The 15818-nt window shown below is 54.2% G+C and overlaps 1 protein-coding gene across 11 annotated transcripts in view; it reads left to right on the forward strand.

The window, feature by feature from the left end:
* The window catches only part of SCRIB (scribble planar cell polarity protein), a 52830-nt gene that overhangs the window by 31771 nt on the left and 5241 nt on the right, over window positions 1-15818 (forward strand). For 4 of the 11 annotated variants that reach the window (XM_081951205.1, XM_081951211.1, XM_081951215.1 and 1 more), the window contains 14 exons: window positions 1681-1869; window positions 1961-2080; window positions 4236-4328; window positions 6838-6894; window positions 7002-7052; window positions 7405-7530; window positions 7727-7837; window positions 7946-7996; window positions 8085-8250; window positions 8786-8960; window positions 9049-9237; window positions 9354-9493; window positions 9581-9618; window positions 10008-10082. In XM_081951205.1, the coding sequence (XP_081807331.1) occupies window positions 1681-1869; window positions 1961-2080; window positions 4236-4328; window positions 6838-6894; window positions 7002-7052; window positions 7405-7530; window positions 7727-7837; window positions 7946-7996; window positions 8085-8250; window positions 8786-8960; window positions 9049-9237; window positions 9354-9493; window positions 9581-9618; window positions 10008-10082 (1581 nt within the window). The remainder of the gene's footprint in view (window positions 1-1680; window positions 1870-1960; window positions 2081-4235; window positions 4329-6837; window positions 6895-7001; window positions 7053-7404; window positions 7531-7726; window positions 7838-7945; window positions 7997-8084; window positions 8251-8785; window positions 8961-9048; window positions 9238-9353; window positions 9494-9580; window positions 9619-10007; window positions 10083-15818) is intronic. The other 7 variants (XM_081951208.1, XM_081951207.1, XM_081951213.1 and 4 more) reach the window with 6 other exon arrangements.

Below are 15818 nucleotides of genomic sequence, written 5' to 3' on the forward strand. Positions count from 1 at the left end.
CCTCCCTTGGCAACATACTGTTCCTTTCGTATCTCACAAAAGCTTGAAACCCAGCATCTGCTCTTTCCTTCAGCTTATCTTTGGTTATCGCTAGTGCTTCTATCAAGATTTCTCTCCTTATCTCCATCAATTTTTCTCTTTTCTTCTTCTGTGCTTTGAAGTCTAGGGTATAGTTCCAATCCATCCATCTCCCCTTTCCATATTCCGCTCTTGCCATTACCAACCACGCTCCCTTTGTTGTCAATGTCCACAGTTTTCTTATCTCTTTGCTCATTTTTTTTCTTCCATCTTTTGTACTCTGTCCTCCACTTTCTTCATTTGGTAAACATCCTCAGTTTCTCCATCAGATTTTTCTCTTTTGTATTCCATATTCTCCAATCTCTTTTCAATTCTCTCTGTCACAACTAATAGATTTTGAATTTCAAACATAATCTTTTGCAATGTTACAGTTTCTTTTTTCTGCTGAGCCATTCTTTCAATTTTGCAGACACTGCTACTATAGGGTTCAAGGCTATTTTAATAAATTTCAAACACGTTCATTTATTATCTTTCAAGTCAAAATGTTTTCTTCCCTCCAATGGCTAATGATAGAACTTCCAAAAGGCACCTGTATAAACAACTTGTGCTCTTCCTACTATCACTGTCAGTAAACAAACTGAAAGAACCTTGAATCTCCAGTGATCAAAGAGAAAGAAGAAAAAACAATGTATCCAGCCTCCAAGTGGCAGTGTAACTGCTTTTCCTCCTGTTGTTACAACCCTCTTTATAATCCTTTTTATTATCTTCTTTATATTCCAAGCTTAAGAAAGAAAAAAACCTTAAATGTAGATAAAAAACAATCAAATCAATCAAATCAAGCATTATAAAAAAGGAGAATTTTAATCCATAGGTATAAGCAAACGTGAAAAAAGAAGAAGAAAGAATTAATTCATTCAGTTTAAAAAATAGGGATCCCCTGCAAAAGTTCCATCCGTGGAAAAAACAAAATAGAAACTGGATAACACACTAAGTTCAATGCAGCTCAATCTCGCTGCCTACAGTTTTTTGTCTTCAATCTTAACTTAAATCTTTTTCTTGGGTAGTCTCTACCTCTAATAATAAAATTTCCTCACCAATTCGACACACTTTCTCTTTCTGCTTTCTTCCCGTTCCAGAGCTGTCCCAACTTCAGCAGCTTCATTAGCTGCGTTTCTGACGCCGGAAAAAAAGGCTATTCCTGGATCTTTCAGGGGCTTTGCGGTTTCCCTGAGATCAGCAGGAGGTGCCCTTCTCAATCACCGTCTCTGCTTAGGTCCAAATGGACCGTGCAGCAGCAGAAATTCTTTTTTTTTAAATTAAAAGTTTTAATAAATTTTACAAATGTTTCCCCTTCCCTCCCTCCACCCCCAAACCTATCCCCCCCCCCTCCAACCCTCAGCAGCAGAAATTCGACTGCGAACTCGGAGCACCAAGAACGCACGTCATGCCGTTGCGACGTCAGCTCTCTTCCCCATCTTCCACCTTAATGCTTATCAAATAGCTATATATATTCTTTATTAATTTTTCATCTGTCCCTGTCCCAATGCGTCCAAAGTAGCCAGAGCAGCAGCCTTCTCCCCTCCCCCAATGGAGCAATGGTGGTATCTCGGAGGGTGGGGGCAGGCCTTGCCGCCACCTTCCCACTTCTTTGGTGCCTTTCAGGTCAGCTCCACCGGGGCAGCAGCCCGCGATGGCCGGCTGAGGATGGGCCTGCGCATCCTGGAGGTGAACCAGCAGAGCCTGCTGGGCATGACCCACGCGGAGGCGGTGCAGGTCCTGCGGGCCGTGGGGGACCGGCTGCTGGTGCTTGTTTGTGAGGGCTTTGACCCCAAAGCCATGTCTGCCCTTGAGGTTGGTGCCCTCTCCCGGCCTTCTTCCAGGGAAGGGTTCCCCGCCCTCTGGCCAAGTCAGGCCTGAAAGTGCCTCCCTCCTCCCACCCCAGATGTCTCCCGGAATCATCGCCAACCCTTTTGCGGCCGGCATTGGGCGCAAGAACAGCCTGGAGAGCATCTCGTCCATTGACAGGGACCCTAGCCCAGAAGAGGCGGATCTTCTTCAGAAGGTGAGAGGAGGCTCCTGGCGCTCTGGGGCAGGCAGGGCAGCCCACAGCAGCGGCAGCAGCAGCAGCAGCCCTCCTGCCTCCCCCCCTCCCCCCCACTCCTTGCTGGACCCTCCCCCTGTGCACAGAAGCCACCACCCCCTGGCCTTGTGCTTGCATAGCCAAAAGGGGCTGTGGGAAGGGGGGGCTCTAATGGCCCCTGCTCTTTGGACCAGGCCTCCCCCAGGAGCCCTCCCTCTGGGTGGATCAGGAGTGGGCTCTTTCCACCTGCCTGTGACATATGTGGTTGGGTCCCCAGCTGTCCGCATGGCCTGGAAAGCAGAGGCCGAGGGGGGAGCTGGGCTTCCAGACATTCTTCCACTAAACCTCAGCTGGGAGGAGGAGGAGGAGGAGGAGGAGGAGGAGGAAGGCAGCTCTGCCTCCCTTCGCTTCCCTCTTGGCCTCCTGTCTTCCTCCTCGGGGGCAACCTCTCATGAGCCCCCCCCCCTCCAGCCCTGACATCTGAGCTGCTTTGGGCAGCTTCAATTTCCTGGGCTTCTCCTGAGGTCCCACCACCATCATCGTTGCCACCACTCCCCCCACTCAACCTCTTTCTCACCTTCCTGTCGTCATTTTGCCAAGATCCCCAAATCTTGTACCTTCTCCTTCAAGGCCAGCACCGATCGTTTTCTTTGCTAGTTTTGTACCTTCTCCTTAAGCAGGAAGGGGGAACTGTAGTTGTTGTTGTTGCTGCTGCTTCTGCCGCCGCTGCTGCTGCCAATCACAAACGTTCCCTGCAGCTGTTCACTGGAGGACAATCCAGGGAGTTTCCAAAGCCCTTGCAGGAAGCCAGAAGATACGCCAGATGCCCACCAGGGGGGGCTAAAAAGAGCGAAAGAAGGGCCTGCCTGCAAACGGAGAAGCACCCGTGGGCAAGCCAGAGTGGCCGGCAGGGCCTTCCGCCAGGAGAACCTGCCCGGCTGCGGCCTATAAGCAGGCAGCTCCCAAGAGAAGTGGGGGACGTCCTGAGGCATGGGGGGGCTCTGCGGACCGCAGCAGGGTCTTCCCTCCGGGGTGGTCTTCTCTGAGGGGGCGCCGCTGTCTTCTGCCCCCGTTCAGGGAAGGAGAGAGGGCTGGCCTTGACCTTTGCCCCTTTAGCCCCGCCCCATTTTCTGCTTTTGAAGGCTTGGCATCTCCTCCTGCCAGGGGCGTCCTGGGGGGCTCCCGGACAAACATGGGGGGCCTCCAAGGTTCCAGGAGCTATTGGAGAGGCTACTTGGCTGCCTTTGTGCAGCCCGAAGGCCGGTGAGGGCAGAGAACTGATACCCTAGCTGCCCCCCTGCCTCCCCCCATTGATCTGCCCCCTATCTCACCATGGGGCTAATCTCTTAGCGGCAGAGTTTGGCCAAGGGGGTTTTCGGTCGGTTATCTCAGTTGCCAGCACCTATGGGGAGCGGAGTTCTCTTCCGCAGGAGGCGCCACTAGTCCTTCTGAGGTGGGTGGGGGGAGATGGGGCAGAGGACCCCCCCCCCCGACTTAGAGGCAAGTGCTTGGGCACAGCAAGCAACCTGGGGGGAGCGAAGGGGAGGCGGGGCAGCCGTGCTCGTGTCCCTCAAGGGAAGAGAGAGAGGAGGCTTCCAAGGGCCCCCAAAGCAGGAACAGAAATAACAGCTGGAGCGAGCAGCTGGCTGGGTTTCTTGCAGGGGCAGCCTGTCCTTGAGTCAATAACGGAGGGTCCTTGACTTTACGACCTTTTTCTGCGAGGACCACGGTCATTAAGCAAACCCATCGCTTGCTAGGAAACAGAAGTGCCGGATCAGGGAGGGAGGGAGGGGGGGGGGTTGGAACGAGCCGTCCTGCGGTCAGCATCAATGTGATCTGCTGCGTGCCCCAAATATGGACACTTGACTGTGGGGGTGGGGGTGTCGGAGGTCATATATTTGGAAGGGGGGCATAAGTGGAGGAGGTCTGTCATAACTTGGAAGGTTTGGAAGAGCCCAGAAGGGAAATGAGGGGAGGGGCTGGGGGGGATGCTCTGGGATGAAAAGCTGCTCCCCTGTGGCATCTGTTGGACTGCTCGACCGGGGGGGGGGGGCTCCTCTCTGGCCACTCTTTGCTGGGTCTGCTTATGCCCTGTGAGGCCGCAGCCAGCCCTGAGCCTCCCCGTTTCCCTCCCCAGGACCGGGGCAGCGCAGAGCCCCTGCAGCTGGATTACCGCACCTTGGCAGCCCTGCCCAGTAGCAGCGGCCATCTCCAGAAAAGCCCCCGTGGCGTGAGTGACAGGGTTTGGGGGAGAGGGGAGAGAAAGCCTGCCCCAGCTGTGCGTGTGGAGGTGCCAAGTTGCCCCCCCCCCCCCATGGTTTTGCCTCTGTTTGACTGGAGTGGGGTGAGGGGGGGTTCCAAGCCCCAGGAGATGTTCCTTCTGCTGGAGGGCCCAGCAGTTGGATGGGGCAGCCCCTCGTGTCCTCCATTTCCCAGGAGAGGGGGAGTCGTGCCTTGGTCCCTCTTTCTGCCCCTGGGGTGGGCAGTCTTTGCCTCCCAAGCGGAGCAGGTGGGGGGGGTGAAGGGGGGCTTTCCCAGAGGCCTGGGGGAAAAGGGGGCATGGCTCAGGAGTGCAGGATGGCTGTGTGTTGGGCGTGGGGGGAGTAAGCCAGGTTAGGGCTGCGGTGGGCCCAGATTTGTGGCCTCCCCCAGCCCTCCTGCCTCTTCTGGAAGGCCCGGGAGAGGGCGGATGTGTGTGTGATGCGCTTAAGGGCTTCCCTTCCACAGGCAGTCCTGGAATCACCTGCCAGCCTTCCCCGCCTCCTGGGTGGCAGGCAAGGTGGCCTCAGCTCTGGCCCCGTGCAGCCCGGTCCCTCGCCAGGGCCTCTCTCAGGGCTGGAAGTGGAAGAGCCGTCTTGGGAGTTTCCCAAAAATCCCCACCCGCTCCTCTTCTTGCCAGTTCCTGCTCGGTGAGATGGAAAAGGCCGGGTGGCTTCTTCCCCTGCTGGACGTCCCCACCGGTCAGGCTCCCTCCCAGGACAGGGGGCAGGCAGGCAGCACCCAGGTGGTGCTTTCAGAGCAGCAGACCTTGGTGGACTCCCAGCCCATCCCTTTCAGCACCAACCCCTTTGGGTGGGCCAGTTGGCAGGGCCCTGCGCCTCGAGGGGGGGGGGGGGGGCTTGTCTATGGCCAGAGGGCACTGCTGAAGACCAGCCTCTACACCAAGGCAGGCGGCCAAGCTACTGGCGTGGCGTGGTGCTGCCTGGCCGAGCAGCCTTTCCTATCTGCTGCTTCTGACCCAGGAGACGGAGCCCTTCCTGGGGGCTTCCTCTCGCTTGCTGTGGGGGCACATGGGGAGAAGGGGGATCCAAGGCTGCTACGGGGCTTCCCCACAAAAGGGGCTTCTTCTGAGTCATTTTCTCCAAGGGTCACCGCGTGGCCTCGCCTCTTAAAGCTTCGGCTTCATCTCTGCTGATTTGCTTCTCTAAGGAGTGTGTGTGTGTGTGTGTGTGTGTGTGTGTGTTTGTGTTTAACTGTATGATATTGATTTTAGTTTTTGTTAAGTAAGGACGTTGCAAAAAGCAGCCATGACCCCAACCACGCGAATGCCGCCCTGGGTAAAAAGACATCCGCAAAGGAGCCAAAGACCTCCGTTAGGAGGAGTGCAGGCCAGCTGCCTGCCATCGCTAGGTCTCCGTAGGCTCTGGAGAGGGGACCACCAAGTCATTTATAAATGGGCAAAACCCACATTTCTAGAATAGCTGTTTAGAACACATTGACCTCGATGAACTTTCATTTCTTTCTGCCAACCAGGACATAAAAGTTCTACCTAGCCAGTAAACCCCCACCCACCCACCCACCCCCACTTTCCCTTTGGCTCTCTTAGCTCCCCCGGGCGGCCAGGAGGGTCTCCTCCCGCGTCTTCTTCAAAGTCCAGGGAATCCCTCAAGCCCCGCTGGCTGAATTAAATCGCACAAAACCTGATTGATTGATTGATTAAGAGCTATCACGTCAGTGCTGACTGCTAATGCTGACAAAGATAGGATTTTCTCCATGACTCCCTCTCTCTCCCACCTCTCCCTTCTTTCTCCCTCACTCTCTTACTCACCTTCTCTCCTTTTCCCTCTCTTCCCCTCTTTCCTTCTCTCTCTCCCCCCCCCACTCCCTTTCCTCTCCCTTTCCCTCTCTCTTCTCTCTCTCTCTCCCCCTTTCCCTCTCTCTACCCCTCTGTTTCAGCTCTTCCAATGATGTCCCCATCAACAGGGTATCTCAGTCCACACAGCTTTCCGCTGGCTACCTCCTCTCCCTCCTTTCCACCCCTCTCCCCCAGTTGCCTCTGCCTCGCGGGTCTGATACAGGAGACTTCAGTCCTGGTTGTTTGTGTTCCAGTGATGGGTTTTCTTTTCTTGCCTGCCTCAGGGCGTCTTCTCCCACCGGTTCTCTTCGCGTCCTGCTTCCTCCGTGCCCATTTCCACAGCAGGTGGCACGGAAAGCCTTCCTAGCGTGGTTCTGATCTCAGCACGGAACACACGCACATAGAAGACATGCCCAGATAGTTCTTGACCTTACGACTAGTTTAACAGACATTCAAAATTACAGTGCCCAAAATTACAAGTGAAAGCATCGCTGATTATTGTAAAATATTGTGCCACCCCTGTCCTTTACAAATCAGTGTAGCTTGGTCTTGGCTGGGCAACTGGTTCGGGGAGCTGTGCCCACCCTGATATCAAGGGGAAGCTCCCTCCCCCCGCAGTTGGTGCTGGTGGGGTCCTCACGGCTGCCTCCTCCTTCTCTTGCAGGGTGTGGGAGTGGGGGAAGCCGAGTCTGCCCAGCGAGAGCCTGCCAGCAGCCAGCAGGTAGGGAGGCCCTGGGGCGAGGCCCAGTCTGTGCCAGTTGCTCCTAGCAGCCGGTCAGCCTCTCTCTTTCTCTCTCTGCTTCCTTCTCTGGCCTGGTCATTCTCCAGTGCTCGGCCCCGTCCCAGCCTTTCTGCCTGGTGGGCAAAGAGACTCTTTTTGTAAGTGCCCTTCGGTTGCTGCCCTCTGCCTACCTCCCCCCTCCCCCCAGCTTCTGTATCCTGCTTGGGCGGGCAACCCCCCCTCCTTTAGGACCTCGTGGTCACTGTGCAGGGGGGAGGCTTCCAGGGCCTGAGCAATCAGTCCAGGGGGCAGCCCTGGAATCCTGAGGCAGGAATGGCTGTTGGACGGCGGCCCGTCTGTTTCCTGGATCGGCTCTCGGTGCTCTCGTGGGGCGGTCCCACTGCCTCTGCCTGCCCTTAGCTGCTCTTGGCCTCAGTGTGCCCTGGGCAGCTCTCTGCTGGGCACGTCAGCCTGTCTTCTGACCCGCTTCTCCCTCTGGTGTGCATGCAGACCAAGCCCGGGAGAATTCAGCCAGTCTCTCGCCTACGTCTGACCTCAGCCCTGGGCCCCACGGAGGGGCAGGGCAGCCCCAGCCTTTTTCAGCAGCCTGAGCTGGTCTCCAGCCCCAACGGTCTGGTGAGTGTCCGGGGAGACACCCCCGTCCTTGCCCTGCCTGCCCCATACCATCTCATGGGCCTGGTCCACGCAGGAGAGGCAGGGCGCAGGGACCACAGGACTCCCAGCAGAGCCCGGGCAGGTTCTGGCAGGGACTCCCTGAGCCTTGGTGGCCCTCCTCATCCAGTCAGTTGCCTTTCCCTGGCTCTCCCCACAGCCTTGGCAGTCCGGACCCCTCTCGCAAAGCGAGGACCTCCCTCTCAGTGCCAAGCAGGCGTACAAGGCTTTGGCCGCCGTCCCAGGATTGCAGCTACCGTTGGAGACAGAGGTGAGGCAGGCCAGGCCTGGGCCCTGGGGGTGGGGGGTGGGGGGGTCTGTGGCCCGGCCTGTGCAGTGCTCATCCTGTGTCCTGCCTCATCCCCCCCCCCCCCCTCAGGAGCTGCCTGGCCAGAGGAGCCTTGATCAGGTGCTGCCCATCTCTTCCGAGGTAAGGAGTATGGGCAGTGGGAGCGGCCTCAGGGCAGGGCGCTTGACCCCAGCTGACCCCACACCTCCTCCGTGCCCTTGCTGCACAGAGCCCGTGGCCGGGCGGCCCACACAGCCCGGAGCAGCGCACCTTCCGCGAGAGGCAGAAGTACTTTGAGCTTGAGCTGAAGCAGCCGCCGCCGCCTGCCGGGAAGCCCCTGAAGCGAGTTTCTCTGGTTGGGGAGGAAGACCTGAAGAAAATGAAGGAGGAAGAAGGTGGGGCCCGTGGGGCGGAGCGGGGTCCTTCTGGCTGGCTGCTGCCAGAGTGAGCCCCTCCCTCGCCCATTCCTTGGGCAAGAACTCCAGCAGCTCTGCCAGCTGAGGGGCTGCACCAGCTGCTTCCATGCCCATCTGGCCGGCTTCTCACCCTCCCACCCCCACCCCTAGGGAAAAGCAGGTCTTGGCTGCTGCCCTGGCTGGATCAGCCCTGGGGGTGGGGGCTGCTGTGGGGCTTAGGGCTCAGCCAGTCGTCTGCAGCCGGCCCTTTGGGAGCTGCTCTCAAGCAGGAGCAGGAAGGGGCCAAGCCCAGCGGCTCCTGTTTGGCCTGGGGGGAGCTTCTTGCGATTGTGTTGTGTGTTCCATTTGGTTGGTCTCTCAAATCCCTTTCTGCATAGGTGGCAGCTTCGGTCCCCGCCCCGTCCAGCTACTGCTGCTTGGCCGAAATTCAGGGCCCCTCGTACTCCAAGGGAGAGGCTGTGAGGGGGGTCCCTGTTTTGACCCCCCCCCCACACACACACGGTCTCTTTCTCAGCAGCTCGGAAACTCCAACAGAAGCGAGTCCAGTTGCTGGAGGAGGAGGAGGAGGAGGAGGAGGAGGCGCAAAGCCAGCCCCCCCCAGGCATGGGGTGCCCCTCCAGCATCTTCATCGAAGGCATTGAGTACAGAGTGGAGAAGCAGAACGGGGGCAGTCTCTCCCCAACCACCTGGTGAGCTCACTATCTTTGATAAGTAAGGGGGGAGGAGAGGAGGAAGGCCTCCTCCCAGGCTGAGCCTTGCCAACCTCCCTCTTGACAGGACGACACCCGTCTGCGCCAGAGGGGGGGAGCCAGGGGTGCCAGTCCGGACAGCCAAAGCCGAACGGCGGCATCAGGAACGCCTGCGGGTGCAGAGCCCAGAGCTGCTGGCCACCCCGGAGAAGGAGCTCTCCCCAGCCGAGCGCCGAGCCCTGGAAGCAGAGAAGCGGGCCATGTGGCGAGCAGCAAGGTAGGTGCCGGGAGGGGGGGGGGAAGCAGTCAGAGGGTCCAGGGCCACCTAAGGGCCCAGGGACCATCCCGGGCAGGACCCACAAGGCCCCCGACGGCTCTTTCTCCTTGCGGCAGAATGAAGTCTCTGGAGCAGGATGCCCTCAAGGCCCAGATGGTGATTGCCAAATCCAGGGAGAGCAAGAAGCGTGGCACGTTGGAGCAGCTGGCAGAGTCACCCTCCCCGGCCCCCACGCCTTCCCCCACACCCTTGGAGGGTGCGTCTTCTCTTCCGTTGGACTTTGGCATATTGATTCTGGAAAAGATCATTGTCTCTGAAACTCCTCTGCCCCCATCTTTTGCAGACGCTGCTTCCCGGGTCGCAGTTTCACCAGGGCGGCTGGTAGGAGATGCCTGCGCAGCAGAGAGGCTTTTTCGGGGAGGGGGGGGGGGTTGCCAGGCGTCGCATGGCACGGGGACTTTTGGGGCCCCACCTAGAAAGGACCCTGGGGCCTTTAGCTTTGCAGCCAGGCGGAGGGAGCTTCTCTCGCCCTCTGCCGGGAGGGCTGGAGACAGGTGTCCTGGGGTCTGTTGGGGGCCCAGGGACCCAAACAAAGCAGCTGGAGGGCCCCCGCTCTGCTCTCCCTGGAGCAAGTGAGGCTTCCCTGGGCAGAGGCCTTGCCTGCTTTCCCTGGGCTCTGGTCACTCTTGTTCTCTCTCTCTCTCTTTCTCTCTCTGCCTCTGCTCTGCCCTCACCCTCTGCCCTCTGCCTCTCCCCGCTGGCCCTTCCAGTCTCTGCCTGAAAAGAAGTTCCTCTACAGGGAATTTGCAGCCATTCCTTCTTCCAAACCTGTATATGAAATCCAGGTACAATCTGCATGGAGTGGGGCATGGTCAGGAAACCCCTCCCCCCAAGGGGGGGGGGGCAGTTGAAGTCCTTCTCAGTTTCTCAGGCTACCTCTCTGGGCTTCTGGGCAGCAGGGGCTGCTTCCTCTCTGCGACTGGAGCATTAGAGCCCCCGCGCACCCAAAATAGGCCGAAGCCCATAAGGGGCTCTTGGCCCTCTGTCTGTTTCTTAAGCGGCTCCTCTGGCAAAGGAGGGGCTTTTGTCTCCTCCAGATCCCCCACCCCACCCGGGCCATCACCCTGCGGCTGCGGCTGCCCGCTCTCTCCAGGCCAAGTGGGCCTTGACTCCTCCCTTCGACCCAGAGCATCTCCAAAAGCCTTTTCCCCCAGGGAGGAGCTTGGTAGCCCACACACACACACATCCCCCCCCCCCCCGGCTCTTTCTAAGGGAGTGGGTGGGACAGGGCACCCTGGGCACAGGGCTCTTGGGGTTGGGGAGAGTCCAGCAAGGCCTCCTCCTTCCCTTGGGGTCCCTGCACAGACCTGGTCCGTTGAGCGTTGTCAAGCCAGGATGTCCTTGGCTTCGTCTGGTGAGCTACGGGGGTGGGGAGGGGTGTGCGACTGTGGGTTGACAGCCGGTCTCCTGGCCCTCCTCCCCATCACTTTGTGCTTCACCTGCAGGCCAGACCCCCTCTCGGCTCACCGCTGATTTTCTGGGGTCCACAATGGCCAAGGGGGGGTCTGCAGGCTTAGCCAGCTGTCTGCCCCCCATCCCCACACAGTCCAGACCATTTATGAAGGGGCTAAAGTGGGCCAGTCCAGCCTCACCTCCAGAGCGTCTTCTCTCCTTTAACTCCCCTCCCCCCGCCCCGCCCCCCTTCCCTATATCGAGTAGCCAGGAGGACCGCTGGGGCCTTCATTGAATTCTGTTGCCTTTGATGGGGAAGATCTGCAGGGGGAGGGCAATCTGTGCCAGTCAGGTGACCTTCTCCCCCTCCCCCCCCTGGTGCAAGTAAGTGGGCTCAGGACGGGGGCTCTCTGACCCCCTTATAAAGCTAGCTCCCCTGGGAAGGAAGCGGAGGGGCCCGAGACAGAAATGCTCCAGCCGAGAGTTCCTGGGCTGAACCAGCCAGATTCAGAGACAAGATGCCGCCTTCCGAATGAATGCCAGGGGGAGGGAGCTGCTTCAGAGAAATGCATTGACCACGCAGTGGCCCCTTTGAGTGGCCCCTTTGAGGTTGGCCTCCAATAAGGGAGCCCTGATTGGCTCTGCAGGTGAGGGCAAGGCCCACATTGGCGGGGGGGAGGGGAGGAGATGAACGGGAGCCTCGTGCAAAGGGAGGAGGAGGCTGTCCAGCCAAGGGGCGCCCAGCTGGCTGCTTGATGGGAGGCATCGGAGGACCCATATGGGACCCCTGGGGGAGGGGCGCTGCTTTTCTGCTAGTAGGGAAGAGCCACCGGTCCCTGTCTTGCAACACACTCTGGGTGTCTACGTAGGTGTGCATGTGTGACTCTCCCAGTCCTGCCACTTTCTCTCAGCAGCCTCTGGAAGTGGCCTCCTTCTCCCCCCCCCCCCAGAGCTGAGAGGAAGGAAGTGGTCTTGGGTCCCCCAGCTGGCTGGGAGCCCCAGGCAAGACTCGAACTCCGCTTCTGCTATGCCTCCTTACCCACTAAACCAGACAGCGCCTGCTTTGACCCCCCCCTCCCATGGATGCTGAGCGAAGCTCCAACGATGCCGACCCTCTTCGTCCCTGCCAATTGGAGGGGGGGGGCTGGATGTCACACAGGCCCAGGTGTGAGGAAGTGCTCAGAGTTGAGGTTGAGAGAGGGTCCTCAAGAGGAGGAGGGCTGGGGGCCACGACGGCTTCCCAAGAGCGTGGAAGGAGCTCCGTTTCCTTTCCTTGTCCTGGCCCTTTCTGTTCTTTCTCTCCTCTCTCTCCTTGCCGCCCTCCGTGCCAGTCAGCCGATCCCCATGATGCAGGTGGAGGTGGGCAGCCACCAGTGGTGGGATTCAATTTTTTTTACTACCTGTTCTGTGGGCGTAGCTTGATGGGCATGGCTGGGGGGGGGGTCATGTAAGTGTGGGCATGGGTGGGTGGTCATGTAAGTGTGGGCATGGGTGGGTGGTCATGTAAGTGTGGGCATGGGTGGGTGGTCATGTGAGTGGGTGGGTGTGGCCAACTCAATGTCACTCATACCCAGTCACATGACACACACACACACGGCACACCTACCCAGGTTTTGTGGCTCCCTTTGTTTTTTGTGGGAAATGCGCCATGTGACTAGGTGGCCGTGGCCAACTTGATTGGTCTCACCCTTAGGAAATTTCTCCTTAGTCTAACTCACAATTATATAGCACAATAAAATAGCACTCTTCCAATATTTAGAATAGAGATAGCGATAGAGATCTTCTAGTCCAACCCCCTGTTTAGGCAGGAAACACTGCTACACCACTTCAGACAAATGATTGTCCAGTCTCTTCTTAAAAACATCCGGTGTTGGAGCATTTACAACTTCTGGAGGCAAGTTGTTCCACTGATCAATTGTTCTGTCAGGAAATTAGAAGGGCTACTACAAAAAAAGAGGGAGTCAATCTATTTTCTAAAGCACCAAAAGGCACAAGAAACAATGGATGGAGACTAACCAAAGAGAGAAGCAACCTAGGACTAAGGAGAAATTTCCTAAGAGTGAGATCAATCAGCCAATGGAATAGCTTGCCTTCGGACGTTATGGGTGCTCCATCACGAGAAGCTTTCAAAAAGAGTGAGGGAAGTAGTACACCCCAAAAGGACAGTGCCAGGCACCACTAAAACAACGCAGACAACTTAAAACAGCCGTTCCCCCTTTTTTAAAAAAGTCAATCCCCAAAGCAACCGCAGCAGCTGAGAGGAAAACTAAGAGCAGCTGCTCAAGCTAATTGAAAGCCTGGGCGTGCTGCCAAAAGCCATTAACCCTTCTATTATTCTATGTTCTAAATTGGGTGCTTCATGGCAGAAGCAATGCAGCCGGCTGGCCACACATGCACTAAATTCACGGCCTGTATGATCAAGCTCCATCCTTGTCCCCTCGTGTTATCTTTTCCCCCAGGAAAAAACAAGAAGTAGCCAACACTGCAGCAGCTATAAAAGGTCTTGGGAAGCTCCAGGGAGTATCAGCTGATCGCAGAAGTGTTACTTAATACTCTTTATAATGAAAACGTTTGTAATATTGTCCTCCTTCCTGAAAGGAAGAGGTTAATCCCATCCCTATATGGGTGATTGATGGGTTTCCCTGCCCTAATCCTGTCAGTTTGTTTATTGACCATTCAGCGTATATGACTGCATTCCAGCTGCAGCTGTTAAGTGGAGCTATTAACTGAAGGGAGGGGGGAGGGGGGAAATCCTCTTGCACTTTATTTTTTATTATTATTAAAAATTTTAATGAATTTTACAATTATCACCCCCCTTACCCTTCCCTCTTCCCCCCCTCCCTCCCCCCCCCACACCTCCCAGAGCAAAATACAGGGTATGAACATTTAACAACCATACGCTAACATAAGCTAACTAATTTTTACATGTTACTATTCTTGTGCTTTAACTCCCCCTTTATTAAGCTAACTTTGAATAAATTGTAACATTCCTTATGCCTTCATTCATAAGCTAACTGAAATTTTTTAGTCCGGTATTCGTTTTGAATATAGTCAATCCATCTTCTCCACTCCAGCTTGTCCTTCTCATCCGAATGGTCCTTCAAATACGCTGAAATTTTCGCCATCTCTGCTAAGTTTACTACTTGTAACGTCCATTCTTGGATAGTGGGCAACTCTTCCTTCTTCCAGTATTGCGGCACCAACAATCTTGCTGCCGTCGTTAGGTTCAAAATCAAATTAGTCTCTATAATAGTACAATCTGAAACTATGCCTAACAAAAACAACTGGGGTGTGAACTTTATCCTCTTTTTCAAAATATTTTGAATAACCCACCATATTTTTATCCAAAATGCTTTAACTTTTTTACAAGTCCACCAAATATGATAATACGTGGCACCAGCACAGTCACATCTCCAACATTTAGATTGTAGATTCGGATACATACAGGCTAGCCTTTTTGGATCTAAATGCCATCTGTACAGCATCTTGTAGAAATTCTCTCTCAAGTTCTGAGCTTGTGTAAATTTTACGTTTCTTACCCAGATCTCTTCCCATGTTTCCATCATTTTGTGCCCATTTTATCATACAATCTTTAACTAATTCTGTTTCTGAGTCTATTTCTATCAATACATTACACAACCTTTTTATGTGCATTTGACCCTGGTCCCTAATTTGTTTTATCAAGTTATCCTCATTTTGGATAATACCGGATTTCTGGTCTTTTTTACATCTAGCCTGTAACTGACCATACTGGAACCAGGTTTGAATTACCCTTTTGTCTCTTAATGCATTCAAAGATTTTAACTGCAGTGCACCTCTATCCATACTAAGGAGTTCTGCATATGTAGTTCAATCTTGTTTTTGTTCTATACTTATGTTCTCTATAGCGTGTCTGGGCACCCCCCCACATGGGTATTTTGTCGTTTAGCCTATATTGATATTTTTTCCAGACACGCAATAAGGCATTCCTTAAAATATGACTTTTAAAGATCTTGTCGGCCTTCTTGTCATATATTAGATAAGCGTGCCAGCCATATACCAAATAATAACCCTCAATATTCAATATTCTATCCTCTGTTAGGTTAATCCAGTGTTTCTCAAACTTGGCGACTTTAAGTCCTGTGGACTTCAACTCCCAGAATTCCCCAGCCAGCTATGCTGGCTGGGGGATTCTGGGAGTTGAAGTCCACAGGACTTAAAGTCGCCAAGTTTGAGAAACACTGGGTTAATCCAATCGCTGATTGTTGCTTCATAGTACAATTTTAAGTTGGGCATTTTTAAGCCTCCTCTTTCGCATATGTCTTGCATTATTTTAAGTTTTATTCTCGATTTCTTTCCTGCCCAAACAAAATTGTTAATACCTTTCTGCCATTCTTCCAAATTTGCATCTTTTTAAAGTATTGGTATCATTTGAAAGAAGAATAGAAACTTGGGCAAAACATTCATTTTAACTGCAGCTATCCTTCCCAGCAAAGACAATTGTAATTTTTTCCATTTATTCATTTCTATCTGTATTTTATGCCATTCGGTTTATAATTGTACTTATATAATTTCCCATTTGAAGTTGTAATATAAATTCCTAAATATTTAACCTTTTTTACTATCTCACATCCTGTTACTCTTTCTAGTTCTTTTTTTCTTTTTTTTTTTTGGGTTCGTAGTCATATTTTTAGCTATCATCTTTGTCTTCCCTAGATTTACTTTGAACCCAGATACCTGACCATATTGGTTAATTATATTCATTAGACCTATAACTGATTCCCCCGGCTGGGTTAAAGTCACAACCAAGTTGTCCGCAAATGCTCTTACTCTGTATTCGTAGTGCCTAATCTTAATTCCTTGTAGTTCGTCAGACCCACGTATTCTGTTCAATAGCAATTCTGGAGGACTGGAGATTAAAACATATGAAGAACGGTTGCAGGAACTGGGTATGTTTAGCTTAAGAGAAAGAAGAACTAGGGGAGACATGATAGCAGTGTTCCAATATCTCAGGGGTTGCCACAAAGAAGAGGGAGTCAAACTATTCTCCAAGGCACCTGAGGGTAGAACAAGAAGCAATGGGTGGAAACTAATCAAGGAGAGAAGCAACTTAGAACTGAGGAGAAATTTCCTGACAGTTAGAACAATTA

The sequence above is a fragment of the Natrix helvetica genome (assembly GCF_964273705.1).
Source record: "Natrix helvetica genome assembly, chromosome: 4".
Lineage (NCBI taxonomy): Eukaryota > Metazoa > Chordata > Lepidosauria > Squamata > Natricidae > Natrix > Natrix helvetica.